The 18,722-nt window shown below is 45.4% G+C and overlaps 1 protein-coding gene and 2 long non-coding RNA genes across 6 annotated transcripts; 2 read left to right on the top strand and 1 right to left on the bottom strand.

The window, feature by feature from the left end:
* The first annotated feature begins 44 nt into the window (after positions 1–44).
* On the top strand, positions 45–3,521 carry NXPH3 (neurexophilin 3). Its single transcript, XM_039516347.1, has 2 exons — positions 45–318; positions 1,717–3,521. Exons 1-2 carry the CDS (start codon positions 262–264, stop codon positions 2,443–2,445), a joined length of 786 nt encoding a protein of 261 aa, XP_039372281.1. The 5' UTR covers positions 45–261; the 3' UTR covers positions 2,446–3,521.
* A 1,621-nt stretch (positions 3,522–5,142) lies between these two features.
* Positions 5,143–16,272, bottom strand: LOC120392034. Of its 4 annotated transcripts, XR_005591565.1 has the most exons (6): positions 16,130–16,272; positions 15,167–15,279; positions 9,926–10,045; positions 6,313–6,407; positions 5,502–5,750; positions 5,143–5,162 (listed from the first exon to the last, which is right to left on the bottom strand). It is a non-coding gene; the product is annotated as an uncharacterized LOC120392034 (long non-coding RNA). The 4 variants fall into 4 exon arrangements; XR_005591563.1 differs by lacking the exon at positions 9,926–10,045; XR_005591566.1 differs by lacking the exon at positions 9,926–10,045 and having other exon boundaries at positions 6,313–6,367.
* On the top strand, positions 5,380–7,315 carry LOC120392035. Its single transcript, XR_005591567.1, has 2 exons — positions 5,380–5,453; positions 6,324–7,315. It is a non-coding gene; the product is annotated as an uncharacterized LOC120392035 (long non-coding RNA).
* Positions 16,273–18,722: the final 2,450 nt, after the last annotated feature.

Below are 18,722 nucleotides of genomic sequence, written 5' to 3'. Positions count from 1 at the left end.
AGAGTTTAACAGAGTCGGCCACGAAGCAGAGGGGAGAGATCGTCACATGGAGGGAACCAGCGGCGGCGGCGGCAGCAGGTGTAAGGGGCGGCTGCTGGCTCCTGCCTCTGCCCAGCAGCAGATCTGGAAGGGAGTTGCCAGACAGATCGTGGGATGGGGGGGCCGTAGGAGCCAGGAGCCCCGCTTATAAGAGGACCAACCCCTCCCCGCCCCCCTTCAGTTGCAGGCACCGCGAGGCAGGAGGAGAGGCACCGGCTGAAAATGCAGCTGTCTCGCTGCTGCCTGCTGCTCCTGGTCCAGGGGAGCATCTCCCTGTTGGTGAGTGATTTGGGGGGGGGGGCAGAGGGAAGCTCCCGGAGGCCGGCTGGGGAAAGGGGATGGGGGGGCGGGGAGAGGCTCTTTAAAAGTATAAGGAGGCATTTGCAAGAAGTCTTACCCCCCCCCAAAAAAAACTTGTGAGATTGTGCAGCTGGTATGGGGCGGGGGGAGCGTCTGGCTGATGGGGAGGGGGGCTGCGGGGAAAGGAAAGGAGGCAGCTCCCCCAAAGTGTGGGGAGTTCAAAGACTCGTGGGACCAATTCCCCCGCGCCCCCCCCCCGGGCCGAGGGTGGGATGAAGGGGGCGGGGGCACCTTTCACCCCGCGGGAGCGTGCCCCGCTGTCCCCCCTGCCCGCCGGGGGTGGGGTGGCACAGGGCGCTGAGCCTAGGTGGCTTCCCCCCTCCCCCTCCTTCTCCGCCAGGTGAGCGCTGAAAGCCCGCAGGGTCCCACCTCCCCCGGCGGACACACACGGAGCTGTGTGGCTGAAATCACCACGGCAACCTGACTTCCCCGGGGGGGGGGGGGTGTAGGTGAGCCACATCTGCATTTCTCACCTGCCTCCCGGCCAGATGTTGCCCCCCCCTTCTGCAACCTCAGCCCCCCTCCCACCAGCGAGACAGCTCCGCGAGCGGGGGTGGGGGGCAGAGAGCCAGCCTAGGGCTGAGATATCGCCAGACCTTGCAGTGGGGAGGGAGGGGGAAAAAAGAGGCGCCGCCCCCCCCCCTTCAGAACTGGACCTTGCCAAGGACTGGCTGTGCCTCTGCTTGTCCACAGCTGGCCCTGATTTTGTCTCTGTCGCCCACTGCCTGACAGCCACAGCAGCTGGGAGACTGAAGGACCAGAGGATGGGATTATAGTCAGCTGAACTACAGGGTGTGTGTGTTTGGGGGGGGGGGGGAGAGCTCAGTGACTGAGGAAAGGCTATAAGACCTGCATTCTTAGGACAGTAGTTGGTGATTAGTCCATTACATCCAGCAAGCACTAACCCCATCCCCTGCCCATCTCTTCTATGCCCCTCTCCACCAGCTTTAAGCAGAGATCCTGGGGAATTGACCTCAGGTGACATTTTTGGAAAGCTGGAGGGATTAGGTGGCACCCTGAACAAAAGGGCACAGAAAATCCCAGAGGCTCACATGGAAGAAAGCCCGTTACTCAGGGCACAAAGGAAGGATGAGTGTAGAGAGACAATAGGGTAGATGGAGCAAGGAGGTTATTCAAAGGAGGATCAGAGAGAAGCATATAAGAGAAAGGGGAGCAGGAAAACAAGAATGAGGAAGGAGAAAGAGGGGAGAAGACTTGTGATGACATGTCTAGAGGTAAGTGGAAAGAGGAGAGAGTACAAGAACAGCGGGAGGGAGAAGATACATCTCTCTTATTCTCTCCTATTGTCCTGTTCAGGTGATCTCTGGACAAAAACAAGGGGAGGATGTGGAGCAAGGTGAAAATGAAGTTCAAGACAGATCCCAACTGCAAAAGAAGAGGGAGCACCTCTCCCCGAAGTCCCTACTAACTCATACCCCACTGCAGAATTTGACTCACCTAGAGTTGGTCTCTAGTTCACAAGAGTTCTGGGAAGTCCTGGACAATCTCTCTGAGCTGGACCAGGGCGCACACTCTAGAGGACGCAGGGACCCTGTGGCAAACACAGGCAAGTTTAAGAAAATTTTTGGCTGGGGTGATTTTTATTCCAACATCAAGACAGTAAAGCTGAACCTTTTGATCACTGGGAAGGTCGTTGATCATGGTAACGGTACCGTTAATGTCTTCTTCCGGCACAACTCCACTGGGCAGGGCACTATCTCCGTCAGCCTCGTCCCTCCCACCAAGACAGTGGAGTTTGACCTGGAGCAGCAGATCTTCATTGAGGCCAAAGAATCCAAGATCTTCAACTGCCGGGTAGATTATGAGAAAGTGGATCGTGCCAAGAAAACCACACTCTGTACTTACGACCCCTCCAAAACCTGCTACTATGAGCACACCCAGAGTCATGTCTCCTGGGTCTGTTCCAAACCCTTCAAAATCATTTGCATCTACATCACCTTCTACAGCATAGACTACAGGCTAGTGCAGAAGGTGTGTCCAGACTATAACTACCACAGTGATGTACCTTATTACCCCTCTGGATGATAGACCTCTTCCATCTCAGGGATAGCCCAGAGACGGGTGTCCTGGGGAAATAGTTTTGTAAGCTGAAGCAGAGTGCAGGGGTCTCTAGAAACCAGAGTTCTGATGCAGGACAGAAAAGGAAGGAGTACTGATTTTCTCTAAAAGCCTAAGCGTTGAAGAAAGGAATTCTAGACTCAGGGTACTGGCGTTTCTAAACCTGACCCAGAGCTGTGGTCTTTAGAGACTGGGCTATGTAGAAGATGCCTGGACACGAAGTACAGAAATCATCATCAGGATTTGAGTTTCTCAACAAGAATATTTGCCTGGGCCTAGCTCACGTGGCCAAGAAACCAAGGCCTGGACATTGGGTCAAGGGGTCTACAGAGACATGCTTAAAAGCCAAACCAACTGTGGCCTGGCTCTAGAGTCAGAGGTCTCGTTGGAGATCAGGATATTAAAGGGGACTCATGCTAGTGTATTAAAGATGGCTGTTTGATAGCAGTGGATAACCATGTATTTGGAGCTCTACCAAAGTATGAGCTAGAGTTGACTATCAGGGTCTTATGTGTACAATCTGTATTTGGGAGTGCAGGTGTCTCCAGAGACTAAGCGCTAAAAGCTCAGAAGTAGAAATATTTGGAGGATCCTCTGCCACAACTAGGCAGTAATGAAGAAGGGAAATTAGATTGTCTGGGGATGACAAGTTTCCAGACGAAGTGTCATCTCTCCTTGCTATGGGGTTTTCAGACTCTGTTAGCCACTCCCGCCGGCTGGAGTTTTTACAGAATCTCAGCCCTATGGATTGACAGATAAAGAAACTCTGGTCAACCCAGTCGAAAATGCTGGCACAGTATATAGGATTCATGAATTTCCCTTCATCAAATCCATGACCCACATCACGCCTCCTCTCCCCTTTGCATCTGCATTCTCAGTCCTGTCAGCACCCCACATGCTTCCTGTTCTCCATTATTTGTCTACCTCCAGCAGATCTCTTCCACCCATCCCTGAGCCCCAAAGCATCTCAGCCCTATATACTATGTAGCTTCTGTATTTTTTTTTTATTTTTTTGGTGAAAAGATGTGAGAGAGAAAGAGAGAGAGAGAAGTCAAGTGCTGGCTGTATCATTTAATTTATTTAAAAAAATAAAATAAAATCTTGTCCTTGAAATGGAGAATAAAGTTTCCCCAGTGCTAAGAGGGCAGGGTAAGTGTTTTCATTGAGAACCATCTGGTCTTTAAAAGTCTCTCTTCCGTGGCTAAAAAAACAAAAATCTTCACAGTTATCAATGAGAAATGCAAAATGCATGATCCAGTCTCCTAACATGGCCTCTCCCAACCCCACTGCCCATATATACTTTTCTGTTCAGGTTCTTCCCCTGCATTCATTTTTCTACGATCTGAGCATTGGATACATTTTTATTAGCCTGCAGGACTTGAACTTGTGACCTTCAGCATTTTAAATCAGGCACCGTATGGGGTTTATACGCCGCAGTGGATGTGTGAATTCTGAGTTACTAAATGGGACTTTGTAGCCTCAAATCTCTCTGCCTTTCCCTATACATTAGAACAGGGATGGGCAAACTTTTTGGCCCGAGGGCCACATCGGGGGATGGAAATTATATGGTGGACCATGAATACTCACGAAATTGGGAGTTGGGGTGTGAGTTCTGGGGTGGGGCCAGAAATGAGGAGTTCAGGGTGTGGGAGGGGGCTTCGGACTGGGGCAGGAGGTTAATGTGCAGGGGGAGGGCTATGGCTGGGGGTGAGGGCTCTCAGGTGGGGCTAGAAATGAGGGGTTGGGGCGGGCAGGAGGGTGCTCCAGGCTGGGACTGAGGGGTTCAGAGGGTGAGAGGGGGATCAGGGCTGGGAAGGGGGTCGGGGCACAGGGGTGCAGGCTCCGGGCAGCGCTTACCTCAAGCAGCTCACGGAAGTAGTGGCATGTCCCCCCTCTGCCTCCTACATGGAGGCACAGCCAGGTGGCTCTGCACACTGCACCATCCACAGGCACTGCCCCTGCAGCTCCCATTGGCCGTGGTTCCTGGCTACAGCACGCACAGAGCGGAGCAAGCCCCAGGCCCCGCTCCCCAGCTGGAGCTCAAGGGCCGGATTAAAATGTCTGAAGGGCCGGATGTGGCCGCCATGCTGCAGTTTGCCCACCCCTGCATTAGAGCCTCACAAACTTCACTTTGATGCACAGAGTGCGCAGACTGGCATTCTCACAGAAGACCCAGCAAGCTCTTCATTCTGTCCCTTCCCACCCCCACACTATGCCAAGGTCTCACATTACTAAGACTTTATCACGTCAGTAAAATCCTATCCAAGTACATTTACTAGTGTATCTGCATTGAAACTGAATGACAGTTAAAGTAGGTTTTGTGACCCAGTGTGGTGCTGTTTTGCTTTTGTTTTTAAATCATGTTTCTTTACCTGGTTGCTAATTCAGAGTGGATCATCTGGTTATTACAGCAAGTCAGCGAGGCTCTATTACACGTATCTGTGCATTTACATACAGAGTAACACCGAGAAGCCAGCCAACTACATCAATCAAAAAAGCTTTAGTTGAATAACCAGGAATTTTTACTCTTCACAAACCAGAGCACAAAATATCTTGAAAGCTCAGTTGTAAAAACCAAAACAACAAAAATAAACAACAGTCATAGCATCTGATATTTTGAAAGGATTGCTTTCATCTCACAGGGAGCAAGCTACGGTACATCCCCAGAAGGTTTCATGCTTCCTCTGAAAAGAAATAAAGAAAAATCTGTTAACCCCTTCCCTCCCACCGTAAGAGGAAAAAAATACATGGAAGTTGCTCACTTGGAGATATTTCTGAAAATTTTAATTTTCAGAGCATCAAAAACAAACAGCCAGGCTATACAGGATGCAGCATTTTAGAAAGCGATAGGGCAGTTGATGGTTACTAGGAGACCAGCACCATCTATTATTCTAGATTAGAATCATCTCCTCCCAACTAACCAAGCAACACAAGATGATCAAAAGAGAATTTCACTAAGCGGCAAACAAAAGAAGGTAAAAACACATAAGCTAGATACATATTCTATCAACTATGTGGCTCACCCGTCTTTGTTCCAACTAGACCCGAATGAGACCCTGTGTAACAATTTATTCAACCAATTGCACCTTATGTTCAATGAAATGTCTGAGAATACGTGGCGATTTCCTTGAATTTATTGAGCTCTATTTTGTAATTAGTTTGGTTTGCTCTGCAGCTTACTCTTCAAGCTGTGCTGTAGAGTGGAGACTGGCCACACAATATTGTTCTTGTTCCCGGACTAGATGAGTCTAACACTCATGAAGGAACCTCTGCTGCAAATACATACAGAAAGTTTAAGTTATTTTCTCCATGACTATGTACACTTGAAAAACACTATTATTACTGCAAATGCTAACAATAAAAAGTCAGTTCCAGGAACAACTGTGGAAAGCAAAACCAAAAGTCATGCATCCATGACAAGGGGAGTTCATTAAAAAAAACAAAACCATAGCAATATTTATGGAATATTTTTGCAGTTAATCATCCATCTCTGTTTATAAGCACAGGCTCCCACCATGCAGAGTAACTCAATGGGAGTGGAAGCTGATATCTATGTCTCAGGAGAAAGAACAGCTTTCGATTGCATCTGCTATTGGCTGAGATGTAGAACCATACAGTACATGGCAGTGATTTCCTCCATCTCCAGTATGAAATTCCCCAGTTGGCTAATAGAGTCTCTTCCTTCCCCACCAAATCCTTCTAATTGTTTTAATGAGTCTCAAAGATGCATCTAACTTTTGCTTTGGCTTGTTCAGAAACCCAGCCTCCCAGAATCAATTGGCCCATCCCCATGCCAAAGTCAACCACCCTCGCTCTGCTATTAACATAACTCACTTTTTCAACAGCTGACACTGTCAGAACTCCAGGGGAGAAAGAAGCCAGCTGGCCGCTGCACCAAGGACAAGAAGAATCAGAAAAATCAGAAGCTACTGAGAAACAAATCAAATGTAGTTATTACAGAATAGCAACATGACACTTTTCACTGAGGAAAAAGTACTACACAGAATCACAGGAATTTGAGATGGAGACCACCTACAGCGTTGCCATTTTCTCTCCCCACTACCCGCCACTGATGGCTTTTTCTGTACACTGTAAATTCTCTGCTTCTATCCTGTCCATTTTAAGTGGGTCAAATGACGGGGCTTCCACCATTTCCCTTACGAGACTGTTTTAAAATGAATAGCTAGTACGTCTTCCCCATCCCTGCATTCAGCCTAAACATTCCTTTGTTTAGTTTCACATCTCACTACTCCTAATTACATCCCATGGTACCTGCCTAAACCAAACCCTAAATCCATCTCCGTTATGGGGGGGCATTTAGACCCTTTACGTACTTGTAGATGTTGCTTTCCCTTGTCATTTAATTTTTTTGGTCTTTCAAGTCACCACACTCAGCTCTGCCACTGCTAGCTTTGGATATGTTAAACGGGATATTTATTTGAGACTAAGGGACCGATTATGCAACCCTAAATCATATTTAGTTCCTTATTCTGAGTGGTCTAATTCAGTGTTTCTCAACGACCGGTCGGTGGACCAACACTGGTCCCCGAGATGTCCCTGACATAGTTTAGGAAGGCAGCAAGCTGGTCCCCCTAGTATCAAAAAGGTTGAGAAACACTGGTCTAATTGATTACAATAGGACTAGTCGCAAAGAAAGGCCCATCTCAACGCAAGGATGGCATATTCTGAAGCTTAATTAAAATATGGAACCCATTGAAACGCCAAGTCATCGAGACTCTTCAATAAATGTTCTACAAATATTCCAGCCAGATGCCAAGATTTTGAATAAGAAGGAATTATTAGTATTAATTTGTAAGTAAAGGTTTTTTGCCACAAGCGTCATAGTTAATGTGATATGTCTTTTTATAATCCTACAGTTGATGTGTTGCCAGTTCTTATAATTTTATCATGAGTCTTGCAGTATTTGGTGGTTTTTTGCACAACCCTGGCTACAGCAGTCATTTTATTGCCTAAGAATCTCAACTTTCAATTAAAAAAAACCCAAAAAGTTTCTAGCCCTGATGGTTGCAGGGCAAAAAGAAAAGAAAAGGAAAAAAAAAAAAGCTTGAAAATATAACTTCTAACGGCTCAAACACCAACAAGCAAATTAAAAAAGGAAGCCCAAAATTATTTTAAAATGATCCTGATTTTAAAAGTCAATATTTTTTGTGGAGCCTGACTCATGATTTTTGAACACTTGCGATTGGCAATACTGAAATTGGGTCAATAACTTTCTGGGGGAAAAAATGGCTCCCCATGAGCTGCAACTTTCCATAGACTGTGTCAGCATAAAGAGGCTGTGTTTGCTTTTCGGAAAGTTTGACAAAATATCCTTCAGGTACAACTGAATGATCATAAAATGTGAGGAAAAACAAACTACCATATATACTTGTTCATAAGCTGAATATTTTTGGTAAAAGAGTGACGCATCAAAGAGCGGGGGTCGGCTTATAAATGGGTCTACACCAAAATTTGATGATTTTAAAAACTGTATGGAATCATTGAATTGAATATCTAATACATTGTCGTTTTGTTTACCTGGAGCATCTGCGGGCATGGAGCCCTCGGCTCCCTGTGGCCGCGGTTCGCCAGTGGTGCCACTTCCCGCAGCTCCCATTGGCTGGGAACGGCGAACCGTGGCCACTGGGAGTTGAGGGGCTCCGTGCCTGTGAACGCTCCCGGTAAACAAAACGTCCCAACCCGCCAGCGGCTTATCCTGATGGGCCAGGAGCCAAAGTTTTCCAACCCCTGAAATATACGGTCAGCTTATGAAAGGGTCATACAGTTTTTGCTATTTTTACCTATCCATTTTGGGGAGTCAGCTTATAAACGAATGGGCTAATAAACGAGTATATACAGTGTACTTTTTCCACTTTAAAAACATATTTCAAGGGTCTTTTTCCATGCACTGAAACTGAGAAGTAGCACAACTTCAAACTACCCAGACTGCTGAACCTCAGCAAGGAGTGGTTATGCTAGTTTCATTTTAAATATTGAAAGATTTCTAAGCAGTTAAAAAGTTCACAGAATTTATTACTTAGATTTCTTTGGGGAAAATGTCCAAGTCTCAGCGGTGGCTGCCCCTTCCATTTTGACCAGGCAGGGGCTGGAGAGCCACCGTTACATTGTATGCTCTTTGGAACAGGAACTGCCTTTTTGTTTTGTGTTTGTACGGTGTGTCATACGTCGCAGTCCTGGTTCAGAATGCGGTTCCTAAGTGCTACCGCAATACAAATCAGGGTACGTGACTGTTTTATATTCTTGAAATATCAAATGGTTAAGAAAGGCTTTGAAGATCTATAGTCCATGAGAACTGTAGGAAATATATAACCCAATATTTTCATTGAGACTGTTAGCTTGAATTATGAGATCTAATGAATCATCCATATATTTATGAATTGTGTGGTTGTTTTTTTTTTTTTTTTAAAAAACCTGTAGGTGTCTCCATGAATTTATATTCCTTGCTTCAGTTGTTGCTCTGGTAACTTATTCTACCCATTTATTACTCTGCATAAAGCAGCTCTGGCCAACTTTGTTTATTAACATTACCGTAGTGCTTTAAGACCCCAACCAGGATCACGGCCCTGTTGTGTTAGGCACTGTACATACGCACAATGAGAAAGTCCCTGCCTTGAGGAGCTTACAGACAAAATAGACAAAGGGTACGAGGGGAAACAGAAGTCACTTGCCCAAAGTCACACAGCAGGTCAGTGGCAGGACTGAGAATAAATCCCATATTGCCTGATTCCAAGGTCAGGGCCCCAGCCACTAAACCAGACTCAATTTTTCTAATTGTAAGGCTAAATTCCCTACTTTTGGTGAAGTGACAAAATGGTGACATTTTCTTTCATGTCATTCTGGAGTCTTCCCTGTTACTTGACGTCATCCTTACCCTCCTCCTCGGCATTGTCTCTAATAAGGCAATATACTTCCTTTTCATATACCACATCTGCTGCAACACCTAGGCATAACTAGGACAGGATTTTATTAAGTCAGTGCTGTCTAGTAGCTCAAGAAGCACAGTTCCCGGGCCCTATTCCTGACTATGCTACTGGCTTGCTAAGCGACCTTGGACCAAGTCATTCTGTTTCTGTGTTTCTGGCTTGCCCCCATCTATACGGGGATAATACTCATTTGCTTTCCAGGGATGTGGCGAGGTTTAGAGTTTGTGAAGCACTGTGCAGATCCTCAGTGGAAAGTGGGGAATGCAAGGACAATTATTAGTAAAACTCCAAACACTGTGGCTTGTTATTACACACGTCAGACCCGAAACATGTTTGTGTGTTGGAAGTATGGCGTTTGAGCTAAAAGAATGACTATGGCTTCGTTTGCCAATTATACTGAGCTACAGTCCCCACGTATGACTGCTTCCACCGCACAGCTTAACACCAGCTGCTCTCTCAGACACACACGCTTTCCCTCGCCTTCCCATGCTTTAAACAAACACCAGCAGCAGCAGGTCTCTGATTGTTTCCTCTCCAATTAACGGCCGAGCCGCACTGCTCACTGAGAAAGAAAACGTGATGGCGCATTACGAAAACCATCATCTCATCACTGGAACTTCTTCCTGTGCAAAAAACATACCCATGGTTGGCTAGGATCAGGGTGAAAGAACAATCCTCCTCCCCCCCCCCCATGCCACCCAAACCCACCACACTCTGACCTGGAAGGTGGGATGTTGCCAACCAAGCCAATTTCTGCGACAGAAAGGACAGAAGTTGACAGTTAAGAAAACAGCCTGTTTGCTGTTTAATGCACTGGTGGCATGATGGCACCCAGCCAAGTGCTACAGGGATGGGGCATTCTAATCCCATCGGGGAGCTCAGCTTGTACATATTGTTCTGCAAAACGAGGCTTGGAACCTTCTGGTGGGAGGAAAGAATTCACTTTGTGTGATGGATTCCCAGACCTCACAGAGCACCCGTCTGGTACCAGAGTCTCCTCTGCCTGGTGACTTGTGCCCAAAGAGGTTAAGGGAGGAGAGGCTCAGAAATGCGTCCCCTGGTTCTTCCGTTAGGTCCCCAGCTGCACTGTGGCTTAAACAATGCTAGAAATAGCGGCTTGAGCAGGTGTTATTAGCAGGATTGTAGCATGGGGTTCCCTTGTTCCCTTACATTGTAAACTGACAGGTGAAGAGTGAGTGAGTGTGTAAAAATCACCTCTACAGTGATTTTCAATACAGACATATCCCTATTTAAGCACTTTCAGAGGTAGCAGCCAGCTCTTCAATTGTAACGTAACGGTCTTGAACAAAGCGATATGAAAGCTTTGGAACTGATGTGGGTTGGGCAGATCAAGTGAGAAAAAACTGTCACACAAGAGCTAAAACCTGCCCATGGGACTGGACAAGCCAACTCCGATAGATCTTCAAGGCTCCCGGACAATTAGAATGGGTCCACAGTGGAGCTGCACTCAGCATCCCTGTTTAACTGACATCTGCATCCCTCAGATCTTAGGGCTCCTCTCTGTACTCCAGTACAAATAGGCACGACAAGGGGTGAAAAGTGTGTTGCCTTCAATATTCCAGTTACTGCTTAAAGCCCGTTAGGTGTCTGATGGGATCCCCCCGCGGTGCAGCCTGGGACTGTGGGACCACTGTGCCCCCTTAACTCTCCAGCCTGGGCTGTCCCTCACAATGCCTTGCTCGTGACAAGCAGCAAACCCCGCCAGGTGCTGTGATCACTCAGCACAACTGCATGTGGAGCCCACACCCAGCTAGATTGCATGAATGCGCCCATAGCCACTCAGGAATCACACAGAGAAAGGCATCAGCTAAATCCCCACCCAGCTCCCAGTACTGTACCTCAGGAATATGCTGTCTAATTTAGTAATTGGCTCACCACTTCAACAATGGAAAGTGGACATACACCAGCCTTTGTCAAACCTGAGCAGATTTGTCCCCACACTTCATACCAACTCACTGGTAAAGATAAATAGTTAAACACATTTATTGACTATAAAAGATAGATTTTAGGCAAAGATAGATTTGATAGGCAAAAAGTCAGAGTTACCAAAATAAAATATTAGCATGCAGTCTAAACTCTCAACCCTATTAGACTGGGCAGCAACTAGATGAAGCAGTTTTTCTCACCCCACTGGATATTGCAGTCTTTAAAATACAGGTTTGTTCCTTAAACCTGGGCCAGTCTCCTCTGTTGGAGTCTTGTCTTCTTCTCAGTGTCCTGGTTGCTTGCAGCATAGGTGGGGGCAGGAGAAGGGCCCAGTATGCGTCCACTCCGTCTGTTTTATACCCTCAGTCCACGTGCTTGTAGAACACAAGTCCAGGCATGCCTGGGGGCATTGCTGAATCTCTCCAAGCAAGGTCCAGCAATTCCCCTGGTGTGGCCTCATGCAGGTGAGCCATTGCATTGTAGCTCCCTTGCAGGACAATGGTTGTTGATGGGTTGATTCATATCCCACCCGGGCATTGGTTAGTTTCCTTGCTGTTGCCTTTGTGGAGCTAAGGTCTGGCTGATTCCCCAACTTACAGCATGTTTTAGTGACCACCATCCAACACAATTCTCATAACTTCATATGCATTAATGATACACATATATGGATAGAGAAATGACTTTCAGCAGGTCATAACCTTTCCCCTGATATATATAAAGCATGCCTTGTAAGGTAAGATCATGATTATATTAAAATGAGGAATATGGGGGTTCCAAGATGCAACCCCAAGGTGTTCACATACACCCTGACTCCTCCCCCACCAGCACTCAGTTAATAAAAGACACTTCATTGTTGGAAGTGCCTCCTCCCTTCACAAAACTAGATGACCTCCCTCTTTTTTCTAACCCTTCCTTAAGGGAGGAGAGGGAAGACCACCACTACTTCTGCCAAACCTTTTGACATCTGCTCAATTTCCAGTTGAACTAGCATCGAGTGTACAGTATTGTGTCTGAAGTGCACTGTCTGTGTCTGAATTAGATTGCAAAGCCCTCGGAACAAGGACCATGTCTTCTAGTTTGTACAAAGCATCACAACTGCTGTCAGTGCTCAACGGATCGTTACAACAGCTTCAGAAGTGTTGCTTCAGCAGGCGAAGTATCAGAAGAAAACACAAAGAGTGCGAGGCTGTGGGTGGGTGGAGGAGGGAAGATAGGGAAGGAGAATTCAAAAGAAAAAGCTGCCAAGGAGGAGTCAAGAAGGGAGGGATGAAAAACCCATCCTGTTCTTTCGAATTCCACAAGGCACTAACCTCTCCATAGAGGATTCCAGACCCAAAATTGTTTCATAGCATGCACCTGCTTGCACTAAAAAAAAACCCAACATGCTAAATAATTCAGTTTTACTTGTATGCTCTTGAGCTCTGGAATTCTCCCAGCTCCTGAAGCATTTGGACGCTTGTAGTGTTTTGGTGAGAGACTGGCTAAATGATTAACATTTTTCACTGGGGTGACGGGGGAGGGAGAGTCAATGCATCTGGTCAATAAAATGATCTATGACAGGAGACTGGTTTGTTGTCACTGCTGTTCTCTGCCAAGCTATGTGACGGTCACATCACTGTGGTGACTGGCACATGTAGGGAATGGAGATGTATCATGCATATGATAAAAGCAGATAGGGAGAGCTCATGTGTTTTCCATTTGCCAGGCTTATCTGATCTGAGGCAGATGTGTCTGCTTTCAAATGCATCAAGAAACACCCACTTTTATCTATTTTCTTCACCAGGAAATATTCTCATCAATTAAAAAAAAAATTCTCTTCTTTAGACCGCATCTACTCTCTGGGGACACCAACATAGCTACTCCAACATAATCCCGTGGTCTAGACTCATCCTACAGCAACAGAAGGTTTTTTTTCCATCATCCTACAAACACCACATCCCCAAGCAATGATCACTACATTGACAAAAGCATTCTTCTATCAGCCTGCTTGTGCCTACACAGTGGGGATTAGGTCTGCACAGCTACAGCACGAACAGTTGAGGATTTTTCACATTCCTGAGTGCCCTAAGTATGGCAACCGAAAAATTTAAGTGTGGACCAAGACCGTCTACTCAAAGCATCTTTTCCTCCAAGGTCGTGTGCCTGGAACTTCTGCGCATTCCTTTATTACATTGTTTTAGCCCAGCGGTTCTCCATTTTTCCTTCCTTTTTGCTAATTGTTCTGAAAAAGAAAGACCCTCTTCTTGGATCCCACCCTTACCCTCTCTTTTTGCTTCCTGAAAACACATCATTCTGCAGGCCACTTGGAAATCCAGAAGCGGATACTCTAAATTTGTTCCTCATGAAGACAATACACTGATTCAATGGTGCCAAAGGGACGCAGATTACCTCCTACCCCAATGTAGTGACCACCCTCTCTACCAAGGCGGATTCCCCTCCAAAACCGACAACAGGATAGAGAGATTTTTGCTCCAGAACAGGGACAAACTGGAGAGCAGAGGGATAAAGCACTAGTACCGTAGCACACTGAGAATTGCACTGGGTTAAATCCCTATGAAACACGTAGGCCGTCTCTATACTAGAAGCTCTTGACCAGTGTAGGAATACCAGTATACTATACTGGCAAAACGCTCCTATTGTAGACACAGCTATGCTGACAAAGCTGTGGTTGGTAACAATAGAGCAAAACCATCCCCTCCCTTTTCCCCATATGAGCTGAACAAGTTATACTAGTAAAAGCAGTTTTGCCATTACAACTGTCTACACTAGGGACTTCTGCTTGCACAGCTATGTTGCTCAGGGATCATGCCTCTGGCCAACACAGCTATAACAGGAGAACGCCAGACAGTAGATATGCTCATACTTAGCTACCAAATCGGAATCCCTCAAGTCAGAAATGCAGCTTCACCCAAACCATAAAACAACCTGGGGGCTCCCCTATAGTCACAAGCAGTCTCTTAGGTTGACCTGTCTATAATATCTCTTGTTTACATGGACCCTCTCATAAAAAAAAAAAAAAAAAAAGAAAACTCTGCACAAACTGCACACATTAAGAAATAAACTTTCCTACACCACTGAAATGCAGCCACCTCTGAAGCGTAATACAGAAGCTGTTTTAACAGATCACAGAAACATTACACAACATTTTAGGATCTGAAACAAAGAATACTGCATCCAACTGAAACTATAAGAAGGAAATTAGATGATTAATCACATTTTGCCTATATTGGAATTTAGCCAGGACAGCTAGGTTAATACGATCTCCTGGGGAGAGTTTTGCTCACATATCACAGTGATGGGCACTGCATAAATCGAGATAGAGATCTTAATCAGCAGGCAGACAGGGTCTCAGTTTTCTCTCTCATCTGATAGACAGTGAGCACAAGGTATCCAGAGGAGTCTATTCAATAAATTCCATAAAGCAATGTTGGACTGAGGGCTAACTATAGGAGTGAAGACAGCACACGGAAAACCAGCCTGGGAGCCTGTCACGCCTGATACCAGCCCGAGAGTTTGCTAGTGGTTTATGAGTTTTTCAGAAAGGCTACCTGAAGAGAGAGGAAAGAAAAAACAGCAGTTGATATTTTCCACCTCATATCTGACTCCAGCCCACTAAGACAATGATCTAATGCAGAGATACACTCATTGCTGTCTGACAGATTTACTGGAGGTGAAATCTCCATTAGTCTCTACGACAGGAGCCTCTCTCTGAGCACTTCTGAGCAAGCCTGCACTCAGCTGGAATAAACACAGGACCCAAGCAGGTCTAGCTGTTACCACAAGAAAATGTTGCTTACCTTGCATGTTCCTTTTTTTGGATCTCTGTAGCCCTCGGGACGCTCCGGCAGTTTCTATTTAGAGGAAAGCTATTTGCTCCTACGTTTGGTAGCCAGCCTTCTGCTTCCAGCCTCTGTTACAAGAAGTTTTGAGCTGGGAGCGATGTCTCTGCTACACTCACTTACTGCTGGGGACACTGGGCTGTCCCCCTATGCCTCTATTTTAAAATTTCTATTTCATACCAGAAATAAGGCATAGAAAGAGCAGGAGGGAGGTCGCCACATCATTGGTTGAAAGCCTTTGGCCCTCAGATTTGGCTAGCACAGAACTCTGTGTCACTCAACCCTACAGAAATAGTGCACTGGCCAAATGAACATCGCTAACTTTTGTTTTGCAGTATTATCTACCCAACCATCCATTTTCAGGGACAGGTGCACTTTGAGCAGTGGCAGTACAAGCTTTCCCCACATTATCTATTGCAAGGAGTGGGTAATGGTCACCATGATCCATGCAAAACTTGGCTTCTCTGCTGCGATTTCAAGGGGACCATTAAACACCAGCAGGGGTGGCAGTTGTGTGTAACCTATCAAGGACAGAGACCACCAAATTATTTCAGGTAAGCCACTGAGCAGCCAACAGGCACCATATACCAAGAACATACAAATATATAATAGTACTCCTTCTACTTACCAATTCTCTGAGCTATCCTGCTCCCCTATTGCTTTCTGATCTAGCATCTGTTTCTCTTCCTCTCTTACTTACACACACACACGTACGTACATTGCCCCTAGATCACGTGGCACGAATATCTGATACTTGTTCACTCACAGGACAAGTTTTCTTAGATCTAAAATTTGGGAGCCATCTTTTTCTGTTTGCAATGAGCTGAGAGTGCTACACTGAGTAGCAGTTGCCATGGCCAACACTAGAGAAAAAACAGAGAAATGTGCCAGCCAAAACAGCTGCAGTTTTTTTAAACTCACAGAACGCTTTCATCTCCTCAATGTTACCCACTGCCAACTCCCGCTCTGTTCACATTCCAGAATACATAATTCTGCATCATCAGAACTTCCATTCTAGCCCCCGTGGAGAACAGAGCTGGGTCTCAGGTAAGTGGCATTTATTATAGAGCATGGTTTTGCAAAATTAATTCTAACCACAAAGGGTATATGGCATTTTTTTCAAAAACCACATCAATATAATAAAAATGCCACTTACCTTAGCGCCAAATAGCCTGGCTCCATGCCATAGCATGGTCACAGGGATAATTATGACATCACCAAATGATGCATTCTAGGGCGTTAAAACAGCCCTGGAGTTGAATGGAAGGATTTCTGAGGGTGCTGAAATTAATAAAAAGGTTGGTTTAGAAACTCACTGCATGCTAAATGCCCCCTTTTATCTTTATCGTTTGAGGCTTCAGTACCTAGGAATACATTTAGCTCATTAAAGAAAAATTTGCAGTTCAGCTTTGTTTATAGGCCTCAGATAAGAGACTGCTGCTGCCTAATTCAGATTTTACCATCTGCCACACCACATTTGAGATCAGATCTGCAAGTTTGTTTGTTTTTACTTTTGTTTTAAATTGAGCAGGATAAGTGATGGCATTACCTAAGCCAGAACAATGCAGAAGATGGGGGAAAGCCATGAAGAAAAATAAACTTCAGGACCACTAGGAATGGAAAGGATTATAATCAGCAACACTTACAGCACTTTTCATCCGCAGACCTCTAAGGGCTTTAGAGAGTATCATTAGTCCCATTTTTCTTATGGAGATATGAAGCAAAATAGTTTGTTCAAGGTCACACAATAAGACCATAGCAGAAGTGGTAATACAAACTCACAACTTTCAGTTCCCTGGCCTCTCTGCCAGCCAAGTCGCCAATTCTAGAAGTCATGCTATATCACTGTGTCATTACTACCAATATGCTAGCTAATGCAGAGGAGCACACCTCTTTTCTGGGGTCATTTGGAATCTGTCTATTGCCCATACTCTAGTCTTACACCATTTCCAAATACTAATGCAGAAGGTCTCACTTTAAAGTGTCATGCTTCGTCTAGACTCACCTTGCATATCAGATGAGAACTTCTGTCATGTTCCATAGTCCTAATATATTTCATAGATGTTAGAGGCAGAAAATACCTACTTGGCTGATAATTTTCAAACCCTGGTCCATGAAGTACTGCCAAGTGCCTGCAACGTTACATCTGTTGCAGTGGTGAAGTATCTGTTAACTTCAATGAGGGATTCACCCTGCTAGTTGTAACCCAGTGCAGGACTCTTTCAGAGAACTTAATGAACTCAACATCCTGCGTAGCTGGTTTGCGTCTGTCATGTGTTTCTTTGGCATAAGTTGAACAATGAGCAAATTTGTCAATGACACCAAGACTAGAAGGGGGTGGGGGCGGGAGGGAGGAGGACCAAAGTAATGTGGACAGGATAGATTAGTTCAGGAGGAGCCCCAGGCAACGAAAGGAGATTCAGTACTAATAAAAGCACAGTCCTGTTCTGGAAGGACAAAATAATACAAGTAAAAAATGGGGGGGGGGGGGGGGCGGCACAGCGAAGGGAACAAAATACCCTAAATTAAGCAGCTGCAACCATCTTAATAGAGTTCATGTTCACGTCATCTCCCTACGACTGTCCTATTGGTATTTTTCCAGATAACCAAACACTGTTGCCATCACAGGAAAGATGAGATAAAGGGAGGAGACTGATTCATAAAAGTATGAAACTCACTGGAGAACCACTATATTAGGTAGGTCACCACGTCCATCCCCACGCCAGCTTCATCCGTTCCCCATTGCATTCTGAAGTGCTTTGTCTAGTCTAGTTTTGAATCACTTAAAAGTGATGAGATACCCACCACTTCTGAGAGACTATTCTAGAACCTCGGTAACAGGTAAGGTTTCCTGATAGTCAGCCGAGGTTTTAATTTGTTCAGTTTCATTCCATTAGTCCTAGTTATACACCCCTGCCTGTCTGAACACTGGATTCATCTCCTCCTTGCTCTTTGCACAAATAGTTGAACAGTTACATTCCCAACATTCCCTTGCCAAATGGCAGTAATTTTAGCTAATCTTTGAGTTTTCTTCTCTGAATTCCTTCCAAATTAATGCCTGGCAGTTGAGGTAAATAACTCTTAGCTTTGGTCTCATCAGTGCTGGTGCAGAGGGAACACCACGGGAATAGCCCATGAAGCAATACTTCTGCCCATGCAACCCAAAACTGTCTGTATTTTGGCTTCCTTACCTCATTGTAACCTGCTATCCAATTTACTGTTTGCCAGCTCTCCTAGCTTTCTTTTGGCATCACTACTTTCCAATTATCTTCTTTCCAAAGAATCTCTGCATTTCGGATTATTATTGCCCAGGTGCATTCTCTTGTATTACTCTTGACTGAATGACAATTCCCTCTGTCCCCTCCAATACTTTTATTACAGTTTTTCTTCCAGTGAATTTAGCGATTGAGTCCTGGAGACTGAAATCTGAGGTACCAAATAAGTACAGCAAAAATCAGTAGTGCAAACTTCTTCAAACCACTCTCTGCCAAACAAACCTCAACTCTGACCTGAA

This window comes from Mauremys reevesii, linkage group 27 (genome assembly GCF_016161935.1).
Source record: "Mauremys reevesii isolate NIE-2019 linkage group 27, ASM1616193v1, whole genome shotgun sequence".
Classification (NCBI taxonomy): domain Eukaryota; kingdom Metazoa; phylum Chordata; order Testudines; family Geoemydidae; genus Mauremys; species Mauremys reevesii.
The sequence above is the reverse complement of the archived record's forward strand: the minus strand, read 5'-3'. Positions and strand labels throughout refer to the sequence as shown.

Coding starts and splice junctions, on each gene's coding strand:
- NXPH3 (XM_039516347.1), top strand. CDS start 262: ATGCAGCTGTCTCGCTGCTGCCTGCTGCTCCTGGTCCAGGGGAGCATC. Junction 319..1,716: donor AGGGGAGCATCTCCCTGTTG/GTGAGTGATTTG, acceptor TGTCCTGTTCAG/GTGATCTCTGGACAAAAACA.